The following is a 12,941-nucleotide window of genomic DNA, read 5'->3' on the forward strand; positions in this document are numbered from 1 at the left end:
GATTTTTAAACTCAACCATTTGTTAAAAATTAAACTACGTAAGTTTAAGTTTTATGAACCCACAAATAAGTTACAGTAAAGACCAAGGCAATAGATACTTAATTTATCACTTCCTAATTATTTTACTTGACTTCACTATTATTTGTACTGTTGAGGTTATTTACATCTGTGGGCCCTGTCTGGCAGAAATATTGTATCATGGGCTGCTACTGCACATCTCTTCCCAAATCTGCATTCACCCAGTCATGTTAGTAGTGTGAAATTGACATGGTGGGAGTTTTCACACCATGGAAATAGGCAAATGCTACAAACCGGGGCATTTTCCCTCCAGAGAGCTAGTTGTTAAATATCACACCACTCTCCAGGGATAGGCCTTGGTCCTGATGGTCCTAAGTGAGGGGGCCCAGGTGCTCAGTGTGAGCTCTGGACTCCAGCCCCAGCTCGACTCCCTTGCCGCCCCAGGGCTTCATTCTCCTGCCCAAGACGGAGTGTGACGTGCGGGAGGTGGAGTTTGCCCGTTGCCTGCGACTTCGCCAGACCTCCCTGGAGCCTGTCACCTTCCGGCTGCCCCGAGTCAGGGTGAGGTTGGGGGCCCAGCATGCCAACGCCCAGCACCCCCTGCCTAGCTCCTGTCAGAGGCTTTGGGGCCTGACTGGTCTTGTCACCAAACTGCCCCACTCACTGCTCTTTGGGGCACCTGTTCCCCTTACTCTGCTGGTGTTCTGAAACTTGCAGAAACCTCAAATTGGGGTCCTGGGTCTTGCCATGCCCCCCTCCCAATGGATGCCTGTGTGCCCTAGGCCTCTGGGCACAGAGTAGGTCAGTATCTCAGGGCAGCCCCTTACTCCCTCCCTGCAGAAAGAATTCTTCCAGGATGACGTGTTCCCAGACACCGCCGTGAGCTGGGAGCCGGTGCTCAGCGCTGAGGCCTGGCTGGGAGGCGCTAACGGGCAGCCCCGGCTTCTTAGCCTGCAGCCCCCTGACATGACCCCAGGTAGGATGAGGGACTGGGCTGGGGGGGCAGGTAGGAAGCAGGGGAGTGGGTGGGGGTTGGGGAAAGGGGCAGAAGGCCCAAGTCCGAACCTCCATCCCTGCTGGCAATCAGAAACCTCTAGTGCTCCCAGGGATGGGGTGGTTGCTCTTCAGACTTGGTCTCTGAGGCCCTGGAGGGCAGGGCCCAGGGTCTGTGTTTCCATCACAAGCCCTCCACCCCCAACACACATGCGCACGTGCACACAGCCTGGTGCCAAGGGCAGGCCTTGTGAACTGAAGCGCCACCTCTGCACTCTCTGCCATGGAATCCCCCAGGGGCTGGTACCAAGCGGTTAGGCCAGGAGGCCCCACCAAAGGGGCTCTCTGCTGCCTGATGCTTGTTGCTGTCCCACCCCAGTGAGCCAGGCCCCCCGTGAAGGCCCAGCCCGGCGGGCCCTATCCTCAGCACTCTACCTGGAAGAGAAGTCGGACCAGCAGAAGAAGGAAGAGGTAGGCATGGAAGAGGGCTGGCCGCTGGGGTCACAGGGCCCTGGCTGCTCCTGGTGACTGCCCTTCAGTTCTCTAGTCCAACCCAGATTGGGCAAGGAGCGAGTGTCACCCACTTGTCAGTAGGACAGGGAAGACCTTCCAAAGCCCTGAAGGTGACTGCTGCCGCCCCCAGGGCACAGGGCTCAGGAAGCCAGGGAAGGGTGGAAAGAGGCCCCACCCTAGCCTGGCCCAACCCAACCAGACCCAAGTGCGCTGGGGACCCTGGTGCATATTTGAGCGTCTGAGGCAATATGTGGAGACAGCTGCCCTGTGACTCTTATGTTCCGTGTTAGAGTCTGTCTGTCTCTGGCTCCCCCGTCTCTGTCAAGGTATCTTTTTCAATGAAAACCATCAGCTTTGTCAGGGCTTTAATGAAAATGATTCTCCCACAACTTTGAACCTTGGGGTTCCAGCCTTGGCATCTGACATTCTTGGGGTCAGAAGCCCTGTTCCCTTCCCACCTCTTCTCCCGTCCCCTCTCCCAGCTGCTGAGTGCCATGGTGGCAAAGCTGGGGAACCGGGTGGACCCGCTCCCACAGGACTCCTTCGAAGGTGTGGACGAGGACGAGTGGGTGAGTGGACAAGTGGGCCCTGCTGCCTGTCCCATCTCTCCCCGACTCACACCTGCCGCATGCACCACCTCCCTCCCCCAGGCCCTCTCAACTCCCTCCCACTTCTTGGTTTATCTCCCCAGGACTAGCCTGCCCACCAGCCACCTCTAGCCTCACCTGCCACTGCTGCCTCCTTGAACCACCTGGTGCCCCTTCACACCTCACGTCTCACCCTCAAACTGGAAGCCACCTCTTGGCCGGGGCACACCTCACCCCAGAAGGCCTGGCTTCCTTTGGGTCTTGGGCATTTCCGTAGCCTCTGGGCCCTGCTGCAACCCCCATGGATTGTCTGCATCTCTGCATTTTCTGGGACCAGCTGCTTCTCCTCAGCTGCCTGCTAGCATGTGGAGCCAGGGGCATGGGGGTGGGGTGGGCGTGAGGGCTCAGTGGCATGTCCCTGGGCAGCCGTTGGGCTCCCTGTCCCCTCTACTCTGACCTGGGCTGGTCCCAGCTTGGGCTGGCTTCGCCCAGCACCTTGTTATCACATGCCGTCCTATCTTGCCTGCTGCTCCAGTTCTGGTCAAGGGCCTAGGGGGCTGGCCCTCCACCAGGCCGTTTGGAGCATCACCAGCCTCAGGGGCCTGGGACCAGTAGCCCTGCTCCCCAAACTTGAAGCCAGGAGGAATGGGCATCACAGAGCTGATAGCCCAACGAAGAGGGTGTGAGCCCCGCAGGGACTAGCCTGCACGTACCCTGGATGTTTTTAGCAATTAAACTTTTCTAAGCTGGCCACCTCTCGTGTCGCTGTGGTCTCTGGCTGGCTAGAAGGGGAAGGGGACAGGAGTATGGGTGAGGTCGGTTTGGCCCTGGGCTCCCGCTTGTCCCAGGCCTCACTCTGCTCCTGCTGGGAATTCATTCATTCATCCAACACGCTAGTATCCAGCAGGGCTCTGGATGGCAGCTCCTGTAATGAACGGGAGAGACATGGCTTCTCGAGGCACTTAGTATAATCTTAGTAGGCCAGGGTGAGCCGGACCATGTGCAAGTTCGCAAATAGACAGTGCAAGGAGGGCTGTGAAGTAGATAAACTACGTGAAAGGGAGCCACAGGGATGCAGGAGGAGACTCTAGTCAGGGTCTGAGAAGCGATGTTTAAGCTGAGAGCTAAGACCTGAAGGCCACAAAGGCATGGAGAGAGCCCTGGGAAGAACGTTTCAGACAAAAGGAAGGGCAGCCAGGGTGCTGAGAGAATAAAGAATTTGGAGAGTTGGAGGAAAGGAAAGAAGGGTAGTGGTCCAGAACATAGTAAGAGGCAGCCCGACTCTCATTCACTCAACAAACGTTTGTTGAGTGCCTTCCATGTGCCCGCCACTCTTCCAGGTGCTGATGCCCAAGAGTGGAGAAAAGAGATCAATGTCCTGCCCTCCAGGAATCCACATTCTAGTGGGAGGGAACAGATAATAAACATAAAGATGAATGAATGGTATAATTTGATAGAATGTGGTAAGAGCTTCGGAAAAAAATAGGAGGGATCAAGAATGGGGCTCCCCTGGTGGCGCAGTGGTTGAGAATCCGCCTGCTGATGCAGGGGACACGGGTTCATGCCCCGGTCTGGGAAGATCCCACATGCCGCGGAGCGGCTGGGCCCATAAGCCTTGGCTGCTGAGCCTGCGCGTCCGGAGCCTGTGCTCCACAACGGGAGATGCCACAACAGTGAGAGGCCCGCGTACCGCAAAAAAAAAAAAAAAAAAGAATGGAGGTTTATGGGTCTTCCTTGGTGATCCAGTGGTTAAGACTCCAGGCTTCCACTGCAGGGGGCACTGGTTTGACCCCTGGTGGGGAAAATAAGATCCTGCATGTCACATGGCATGGACAAAAAAAAAAAAAAAAAAAAATGGAGGTTTAAACCAAATACAAGGGGCTTCCCTGGTGGCGCAGTGGTTAAGAATCCGCCTGCCGGGCTTCCCTAGTGGCGCAGTGGTTGAGAGTCCGCCTGCCGATGCAGGGGACACAGGTTCGTGCCCCGGTCCGGGAAGATCCCACATGCCGCGGAGCGGCTGGGCCCGTGAGCCATGGCCGCTGGGCCTGTGCGTTTGGAGCCTGTGCTCCGCAGCGGGAGAAGCCGCAGCAGTGAGAGGCCCGCATACCGCAAAAAAATCAAATCAAAGAATCCGCCTGCCAATGCAGGGGACATGGATTCGAGCCCTGGTCTGGGAAGATCTCACATGTGTGGAGCAACAAAGCTCATGCGCCACAACTGCTGAGCCTGGGCTCTGGAGCCCATGCTCTGCAACAAGAGAAGCCACCGCCGTGAGAAGCCTGTGCACCGCAACGAAGAATAGCCCCTGCTCACCGCATCTAGAGAAAGCCCGCGCCCAGCAACGAAGACCCAACGCAGCCAAAAACAAAAAAACAAAAAAAAAACGGACACAAAAGGCCGCATGTAGTATGATTCCATTTCTATGAAACATCCAGAAGAGACATCCATAGAAGAGGAGGCAGATTAGTGGTCACGAGGGGCTGGGGAGGGGGAAATGGACAGTGACTTCTCATGGGTATGGAGTTGCTAAGGCTGGGCTGAAAATGTTCTGGAACTAATGGTGATGGTTACACAATTCTGTGAATATACTAAAAAGCACTGAATTATGCATTTCAAAAGGGCAAATTGTGTGGTGTATGAATTCTCTCTCAATAAAGCCTGTATTAGAAAAGAAAAGGAATGGAGGACAAGTTGCAGCGATGGTAGGGCATCAGGGTGGCCTCACTGAGAAGGTAACATTGGAACAAAGACTTGAAGGAGGAGGGAGACGAGCCTTCCTTTCCAGACAGGGAACCTGGAATGAAACCTACTTTGAAGTTTCCTGTTTTCCTAAATATTTGTGAGAATTTGACGTCTTACTCATTGTTTGTGAGGTGTTGTATGTTTATTGCATGTCTTTTAGTCCCAAATATTTTGGCAAAATGGAGGGAAGAAATAGTACACACACACACACACCCATTTGACCGGTGTTGTTCTGTTGCTCCTAGCGCCCCAGGATAAGCAGGACGGCCAGAGGGTCCTGAAACCGCCCATCAGTAGCCTCCGGTGGTCGCCGGAACGCCGGAGGCTGAGGCAGGCCCCGCCCCGACTCCGCGCACGGGCCATAGGTCTCCGCCCACGCCCCGCCCTTTCAGAAGCAACGCGCATGCCCAGCGCACGCGCTTTTTGCAGCTTCCCTTGACCTTTGACCCGCCGGCCGCCCTTGAGCCGGGGCTGAGGGGCCGGGAAGCCGGAGCCCGTGCCTCCGAAGCACAGTGGCCGCCATGGTGAGGCATGAGGAGGGGAGGGGAAGGGAGGCAGTTTCGGGGCCGGGGCTGGGAGCTCCGGCTGGACTGCGGGCGCCGCGCGCCACCTGCGTTCCCGGCGGGGAGCGGGGACTGGGGTGTCGCAGCCGGGGGTTACTGAGGCGGGCGCTGGCGACCTCGGGGCCAGGGAGAGCCTTCTGGCTGGAAGGCAGGGCGGGTCTGGCATGCCGGGAAATACCGAGCAGATGCGATCGCCGTGTGCACTAGCCACGTGCCGGCAGCCCTAGATGGAGGTAAGTCCGGCCCGCGAGCCCTTGCTCGGTCCCCGAGCTAGTTGATGGTGTCGCCCTATTATCGTCCCCATTTGAAAGCTGGTGAAACGGGCTCCGGGACTTTCACGAGGAAGTGGCAGAACTGGGACTTGAACCAGACCCTGCAACACCGAAAACTGAGCATTTCTTTGGTACCATTGGCACCCAGAGCCAGCCCACAGATCTGGGCCACACTGGCTGCGTCAGGTCACCTGGGGACCTTTAAAAGTACAGGGTCCTGAGCTCTATCCCCGGTTAGAGGATTGTTGAGTGATTGAGGCAGTGGGTTTGGGGAGCCACTTATTAACTGATAGTGTTAAGGATAAGGTAGGAGCTTACAAGTGCCAGGCCCTGAGCTGAGGCTTATGTAGATTCCCATTTAATTCTAAAGAAGTCGGTGCTCTCATTGTCCCCATTTTACAGATAAACAATCTGAAACTCAGGGCATCTGACTTTTCCAGGGTCACTCATCCCAGTTTTAAGCCCAGCTGCTCTGTGTCCTGAGAGTACACATAGAACCACATTGTTCCTGCCTTGTAATAGTCACTGCCATTTTCTGAGGACCCCACCCCCCACCCCGCTGGGTCCTTCACACACATTCCTGCATGTGGCTCTGGAGGAGTTGGTACCTTAAAGGAGAAAGCAAGCGAGTCCGTAAAATAGGACAGTATTAATAGGAAAATGACATGAGCTAAGTCTTTATATATATATATATATATATATATATAAATTTGTTTATTTTATTTATTTATTTTTGGCTGCATTGGGTCTTCATTGCTCGGGGCTTTCTCTAGTTGCAGGGATCAGGGGCTACTCTTCGCTGTGGTGCGCGGACTTCTCACTGCAGTGGCTTCCCTTGTTGCAGAGCACAGGCTGTAGGTGCGCGGGCTTCAGTAGTTGTAGCACACAGGCTCAGTAGTTGTGGCTCGCGGACTCTAGAGCGCAGGCTCAGCAGTTGTGGTGCACGGGCTTAGCTGCTCTGCGGCATGTGGGATATGTGGGGTTTTCCCGGACCAGGGCTTGAACGTGTGTCCCCTGCATTGGCAGGTGGATTCTTAACCACTGTGCCACTAGGGAAGCCTGACATGAGCTAAGTCTTGAAGCATGTTGGGATTAGACAGTAGTGGAGTAGAGGAGAGAGGATGTTCATTGGGTTAATGGGTATGGAGTTTTGGGGGGATGGATAATGAAAATGTTATACAGCTCTATGAATATCCTAAAAAGTGCTGAATTGTGCACTTGAAAAGAGTGACCTGTGTGGTGTATGAATTCAGAATAAAGAAGGAGGGGAGCCGATCCTGGAGTAGATGGTGTGGCTGCAGTACATGACGTGGAGAGCAATGAGGGGAGAGAAAACTAGAGAAGTCATTTGTAGCCAGAGCTGGGGATGCCAAGCTGGGGGTAGACTGAATTGGCTGGCAGTGGCAGCAGAGGTAGGGTATTGTGTGCGTGTTTTGGGAGGATGGCCAGAACCCTCCTTCAGCAGAGGGAGTGGGAGGCATTTGGAAGCCCTGTCAAGTGTCACGTTCATTCAGATATGTATCGGGCACCTGCTGTGCTAGCCACAGCCCAGGCCCTGGACATATCATGGCAGATGTGACAGTTGTGGTCCTGACCTCCCTCCTGCCTAGTTGTGATGCCAGCAGCTGTTTGCAGGGGCCCTGGGTGAAGAGAGCCCCCTTTCTATCTCCATGTGTCCTTGAGAGAGGGTGAGTCAGTGGCTGTCTCTACCCACCAGCCCAAGGAACTGTGCCTTGAAGGGAACTTTGCACATCCATCTGTCCAAAGCCAGGTTGCCTTCTTGATGCACTTCACACAGGACAAACCACATTCCTTAGGGCTTCCCAACCCCCCACACTGCCTGTGGTCCTTTGCCCCAGCTGCAGGGCTTTGGTCCCGCATTGTGCCACGTTGCTCTCCAGGCAGGAAAGCATGTGTGCCATCTGCAGTGCCCCAGGCATGGAGTCTCATGGCTCTGACCTCTGCTCCTTGACCAACAGCTTGGCCTCAGTTGGATGCTGTGTTGGCCAGTTGCTCTTGCCCAGGGTCTTCAGGCCCGAGCATCAGTCAGTGGATTATGGGGTGTTTTAGGGCTTTCTGGGAGAGGCCTCAGCCAGTAACTGTCTTCATCCCCTGTGGTAGCTGCAGCTGGCACAGCTGTGCTCTCCATGAATCCTCAGCTCTGAGCACAGCTGACCCACCTGGCACTTGGTAGGTGTCTGGGTATTGAGTAGGTAGCTGAGAAGCTTGGCTGCACCTCTGATCTCTAGATCATTCAGCACCAAGCAGGATCTGGTCTGGAAGCAGAGGCAGCTGTTGAGCTGCTCAGGTGTCCACTTTTTACATGCCTTGCCTTCTGAGGGCCTTAGCCCTCCTATAAGGGGGGTATTATTCTCCCCATTTTGCAGATAAGAAAACTGAGGTTCAGAGAGGTTGAGTGATTGCCAGGGCCACACAGCTGGCAAGAAGCAAAGCGGGGACCCAGGTTATGTCAGCCTGACTAAAGCAGCCTTCTCACTTCTCTTCCACGCTGCTTCCAGCTCCCTGGGAATGTAACCCAACATTTTGCAGCTTTTTCCCCTGAGGAATCAGAGGCTCTATCAAATGAGCTGCTGTGTTGGGCGGAGCTTTGTTACTCTCCAGTGCCTGGCCAGTGTCAGGTTTTGGGAAACAAAGAGTAGTAATAAATGAAAATCAACATTTATTGAACACCTACTATATTATCAGGGTCTGAGGGAGGCACTTTATAAGGATTACCTCATTTAATCCCCATGACAGCCCTATTGTTAACCACAATAGGAGAGGAAGCTGAGGCTCAGGGAGACTGGGGAACTTATCCAGGGCACCCAGCTGTCATTTGCACACAGGTGATTCCAGAGCTTGTCTGTGTAACCTCCGCATCACTGCCTCCCCCAGGAGATGCCTCCCGCAGGAACCTTGGTAGCTGCGGTGGGTGGACCAGGCAGCTCCCTTGGATGACTGGGGTAGCCTCTGAAACTTTGCAGGAAGCCCAGCCTGCCCTGCAGCTATGGAGCTCTGGCAGCAGGAGCCATGGGCAGGGGGTGGTGGGGGAGCTGCCCAGTTAGAGCCTCAGCTCTTAACGTTCATTATTTAGCAACAGTCACCACCTGGGCAGAGAAGTAAACACCTGACTACGAGGCAGTGCAGGCAGTGGGATGGGGCTGCTGTCAGGTGTGGCAGCAGAAGGAGGTGTGGTCGGAGGCCTGGTGGAATTCCTGGCCAAGGGAACACTCGGAATCACCTGCTGGTCAGCCTCTCAGTCCCTCAGACAGGACCAGCTGTCCATCTCAGAGCCTCCTGCCCGACTTGGGAGAGGCTTTAGGCAAGCGGGGGTTGCGGGAGAAGCCAGGTGAGACTTTCCCGTCTGAAGCAGATCCTCGTTAGTCTATTCACCTCAGTGCAGCGCCTGCAGCCCCGCCCCTCTGATCACTGGAGAGTCTTCATGGTATGAAATACGGGGCTTATGAAATTTCCACCCACTTGTGAAATCCAAACCCACTTCCAATTTATCAATCCCCACTAATGGCCTGGAACCGCATCCCACCTCACCCATTAGGAGGCCAGCAAGGCCAGTTCTGGAGTCGGGGTTCCACTGGAATCTAACAAGCCCCTCTTCGGCCTCTGGGTTGGGTCCTGATCCTTGTCATGTTGTTCAGTCGCCCTCCCTGCAGACCGCGGGATTTTGTGTGAGGTGGGCAGCCTGGGGATAGCTGATAGCACTGGCTGTGGGTTTTCTGCCCATCTTCCCCCAGGTATTAGTTGTGTGTCCTCATGTTGGTCACTAAACCCCTCTGTGTTTCAGTGTCTTGAGTTGTTGGGATTAGATGGCACAATAGATAGAATGTGTTTGTCACAGTGCTCAGCACCCTGGCTAAGTCCATTCTTGGTTGTTGGAAACCACTTGGATGTGCCATGTGAGCAGTGGTGACCTGCTGTGAGCATTCTCCGGGTGTCCTCCACGCACCCACGTTTGTACCAGCTCACACACACGCGTGCTGTCTGTTTGTAATCCTTGGTCACAGTAAGATCTGTATGTTTCCCATCTCACCCGCCTGCCTCATCTTACCTCCTACTATTTTACAAGACCTCTGGGCTCTTGGCTGCTCCCAGGCATCCCCTACACTTTCTCCCAGTTGGACTCACCCTGGTCCCCCTGCCTAGAAAGCCCCCATCTTCCCATCGAGATTCTACCTGCCAGGAGAAGTGCCGTTGCCTCCCAGAGTCTCCCTGTCCTTCCTGAGGTGTCCCTCCGGTGCCTTTCCACACCTCTGGTCATGCTTGATGAGATGCCCCACTTGTCTCCATGGTGCATTGGCCCACGCAGTCTTGGGGTAGAAGACGCTCGCGCTGCGCTGCAGTGGAGGGTTTCCCACAGGGCCGGGTCCTGGGTATCTTTGTGGTCCCAGTGCTAACTATCAAGCAGGGTTTGAGTGAAGGAGTGAGCCAGTGGAAGAACAGGGGTTGGCCTGCTCTCCCTCACCACTTGGTCCCTGCTGTGTTTGTCTAAATGCCCACCTAGTGGGCTTTGCTCCTGAAAGTGGAGGGTATTTTGGTCTTTTGTTGTGTTGATTGGAACTGACTTGAATAGTGTGGGGAGAATTAGAATGGCACTGCGTTTCCCCACCAGTAACGGTTGGACCAGCCAAGTACAAGAAGCTGCCGGTCGTGGCAGAGTGAATGGTGGGTCTGGGACCAGCCCTGAGTTCTGGTTCCCAGGCCACTTTGCCTTGGCTCCTGTCCGCCTCTTCCAAAGGACGAGGGAGAGTCCCGTCTGCCTCTGGGGATTCTCTTGGGTTCCCCCCCCCGCCCCGCTCCCCAGGCCTGCTGTCCCATGGGCACCCGAAGCCACCCAAAGCAGAAGCTTTTTATCAGGGTGCTTTGGAGGAAGTGGTCTATGGCTGCTGCTCTGAGCTTCCTTACCTCAGCAATCCAGAAGTCTTGTCGCACAGCCACCACTTCCAGGGTCCATCACTGGGGGCTCTGAGAATGTAGCCTGCTAATAGGTGCCTGCTTTGCTCACAGGCCAAGTACCTGGCCCAGATCATTGTGATGGGCGTGCAGGTGGTGGGCAGGGCCTTTGCCCGGGCCCTGCAGCAGGAGTTTGCAGGTAAGCTTGGGCCTCTGTCTCCTTGGGCTGGGAGATCCTGCCTGGCTCAGATTTTCCCGGTAGCTCTGGGCCCCTCCCTGGCACTGGGCCAATTGTGAATGCAAGGGCCCTCTGTGGGGTGGGGTTCTGGCAGCTCAGGTCGCCTGGGGCACTTCCCATTGGGGGGGCAGACTGCTAGATCTTGGGACAATCCTATAAAAGGGAGACCTGATGGGCGTGAGCATCCGGCCAGAAATGGGCACACTGGCCCTCCTGGCCACCTGTTTTTGTAAATAAAGTTCTATTGGAACAGCCATACCTCTGGCTGTTTTCGAGGCAGAGTCCAGTAATTGCAACACAGACTAATTGGCCTGCAGAACCTAAAATACTTATTCTCTGACCCTTTAAGAAAAAGTATACTGGCTTCTGAATCTAGAGGCGTTGAAAGGGAAGAAGTCACCCAAGGCAGCCTGCTTTGGTGGCCTAGGTAACCGTAGGGCAGAGCCATGCTGCCTCCCCCTGCTTGCAGCTTCACTCTGTTCCCCATAGTAACCTAAACTCCCCAACTTGCGATGCATCCAGGAGGTAGAGGCCAGGGGAGAAAAGAGGGACAGGGTCATCTCATGGTCTAGGTTGGGGACCTGATGCCAGGTTTGACCAGCCCCTGCCCCTGTCCTCACTTTACTACCCCCCACCCCCAAAAAATTCACTCCTGGAGAAGAGATGCCCTCTGGCCCGGCTTGTCTCCTCCCCCACGCCACCTGGCAGCGGTGAGCTGCCCACGTGGAAGGCCCGGGGGAGCTCCGGGCTGCTGAGTGCCAAGTGCTCACCCGTGTGTCCCCACAGCCAGCCGGGCAGCAGCTGACGCCCGGGGGCGCGCGGGACACCAGTCTGCGGCCGCCTCCAACCTCTCCGGCCTCAGCCTCCAGGAGGCACAGCAGATTCTCAACGTCTCTAAGCTGAGCCCTGAGGAGATCCAGAAGGTGAGGCCACCAGGCCAGCTCTGAGACAAGCAGACCAGAAGTGGGGATGGGGCGGCAGGCCACCAGCGTTGGGAGGGGGAAGGGGGGCAGCAGAAACGGGCAGGAGCGGGGGCTCTGGCTGCGGCCAGCTGGGATTCGAAGAAGCCACTGTCACTTGGCAGTGTTTAGGCCACAGGCAGCGGTGGCAGAGGTGTGGGCCTCCCTCAGTGGGCACCTGTCCGCTTTTCCGCCCCTCAACGGCTCCGGGTGCTGTAGCGTGGCGGAGGGGGCGAGCCCTTTCGCTTTCCTTTTTGTCATCTCCTAGCTTCCCCCGCCTCTGTAACCCAGGGACCCTCACCGTCTCCCCTCCTCTGCAGAACTACGAACACCTATTCAAGGTGAATGATAAATCCGTGGGTGGCTCCTTCTACCTGCAGTCAAAGGTGAGTGCTGGGACGGGGGCAGGCCACGGGGCCGCTTCTCACTGGGCCTCCCTCATTTCCAGGCAGTTCAGAGCTTGGCAGGAGAAAGGTCCCTGGGGCGCAGGGAGCCCCCTGAACTGCCAGTCCCTCAGGGCTCTCAGCTCCATGTGGCCCAGCCAGTGGGGCTGTGTTGGCCTGGGCCCTGTGTCACCCTGGACAGTGGAGCCCCCAGCAGCTGAGGCTTTGAAGGGCCAGGACCGCTAGCTGGTGGAGTGCTGGAACCAGCTCTCAGCTCCCAGACTCAGTCAGTGCGTCCCCGGGCCCCTCTGTTTATATGCCACTCAGGCTGTTACCTCTGACCTGCCTACTGCTCTCCAGGGAGCTGGAGCTGGACCCGGGGAGGGAAGGGGCCATCCTGCCTAACTGTTTGTGACTCCCTCCCCAGGTGGTGCGAGCGAAGGAGCGCCTTGAGGAGGAACTCAGAATCCAGGCCCAGGAGGACAGAGAGCGAGAGCAGCCGCCCAAAACGTGACCGCTCGGTGCCTCACACCCCACCCGCCCACCTCTAATTTATAGCTCGGTAATAAATGTCTTTTCTGCATTTCTTGAGTGCGCACGGCCAGATTCCAGAAGGCAGGCTGCTCTTCCCGCCAGCCGTGGGGCTGTACGTGCAGGGGAGGGGAAGCAGTGGCATCTGCCTGCCCGTTATTGGGCCTTTGACACCTAGCGGGGCCAGTGTGGGCAAGGTTGGCTAGAAGCCAGCCAGCCTGGCCCTGCTTGTCT

At 56.1% G+C, this 12,941-nt stretch overlaps 2 protein-coding genes across 5 annotated transcripts in view; both read left to right on the forward strand.

Moving 5' to 3' along the window:
- The window catches only part of CORO7 (coronin 7), a 57,850-nt gene extending 54,988 nt beyond the window's left edge, over positions 1 to 2,862 (forward strand). For all 3 annotated transcript variants that reach the window (XM_073792380.1, XM_033839842.2, XM_073792381.1), the window contains 5 exons: positions 463 to 579; positions 859 to 994; positions 1,391 to 1,482; positions 2,007 to 2,093; positions 2,216 to 2,862. In XM_073792380.1, coding sequence (XP_073648481.1) covers positions 463 to 579; positions 859 to 994; positions 1,391 to 1,482; positions 2,007 to 2,093; positions 2,216 to 2,221 — 438 coding nt within the window. In that variant the 3' untranslated portion in view covers positions 2,222 to 2,862. The remainder of the gene's footprint in view (positions 1 to 462; positions 580 to 858; positions 995 to 1,390; positions 1,483 to 2,006; positions 2,094 to 2,215) is intronic.
- Positions 2,863 to 5,243: 2,381 nt separating this feature from the next.
- Positions 5,244 to 12,759, forward strand: PAM16 (presequence translocase associated motor 16). 2 transcript variants are annotated; one of them, XM_019928861.3, is made up of 5 exons: positions 5,244 to 5,377; positions 10,711 to 10,795; positions 11,621 to 11,757; positions 12,114 to 12,179; positions 12,604 to 12,759. In XM_019928861.3, exons 1-5 carry the CDS (start codon positions 5,375 to 5,377, stop codon positions 12,688 to 12,690), a joined length of 378 nt encoding a protein of 125 aa, XP_019784420.1. In that variant the 5' UTR covers positions 5,244 to 5,374; the 3' UTR covers positions 12,691 to 12,759. The 2 variants fall into 2 exon arrangements, with proteins under 2 accessions (XP_019784420.1, XP_004325048.2); XM_004325000.4 differs by lacking the exon at positions 5,244 to 5,377 and adding an exon at positions 5,417 to 5,649.
- Positions 12,760 to 12,941: the final 182 nt, after the last annotated feature.

Source organism: Tursiops truncatus, chromosome 15 (genome assembly GCF_011762595.2).
Source record: "Tursiops truncatus isolate mTurTru1 chromosome 15, mTurTru1.mat.Y, whole genome shotgun sequence".
Taxonomy (NCBI): domain Eukaryota; kingdom Metazoa; phylum Chordata; class Mammalia; order Artiodactyla; family Delphinidae; genus Tursiops; species Tursiops truncatus.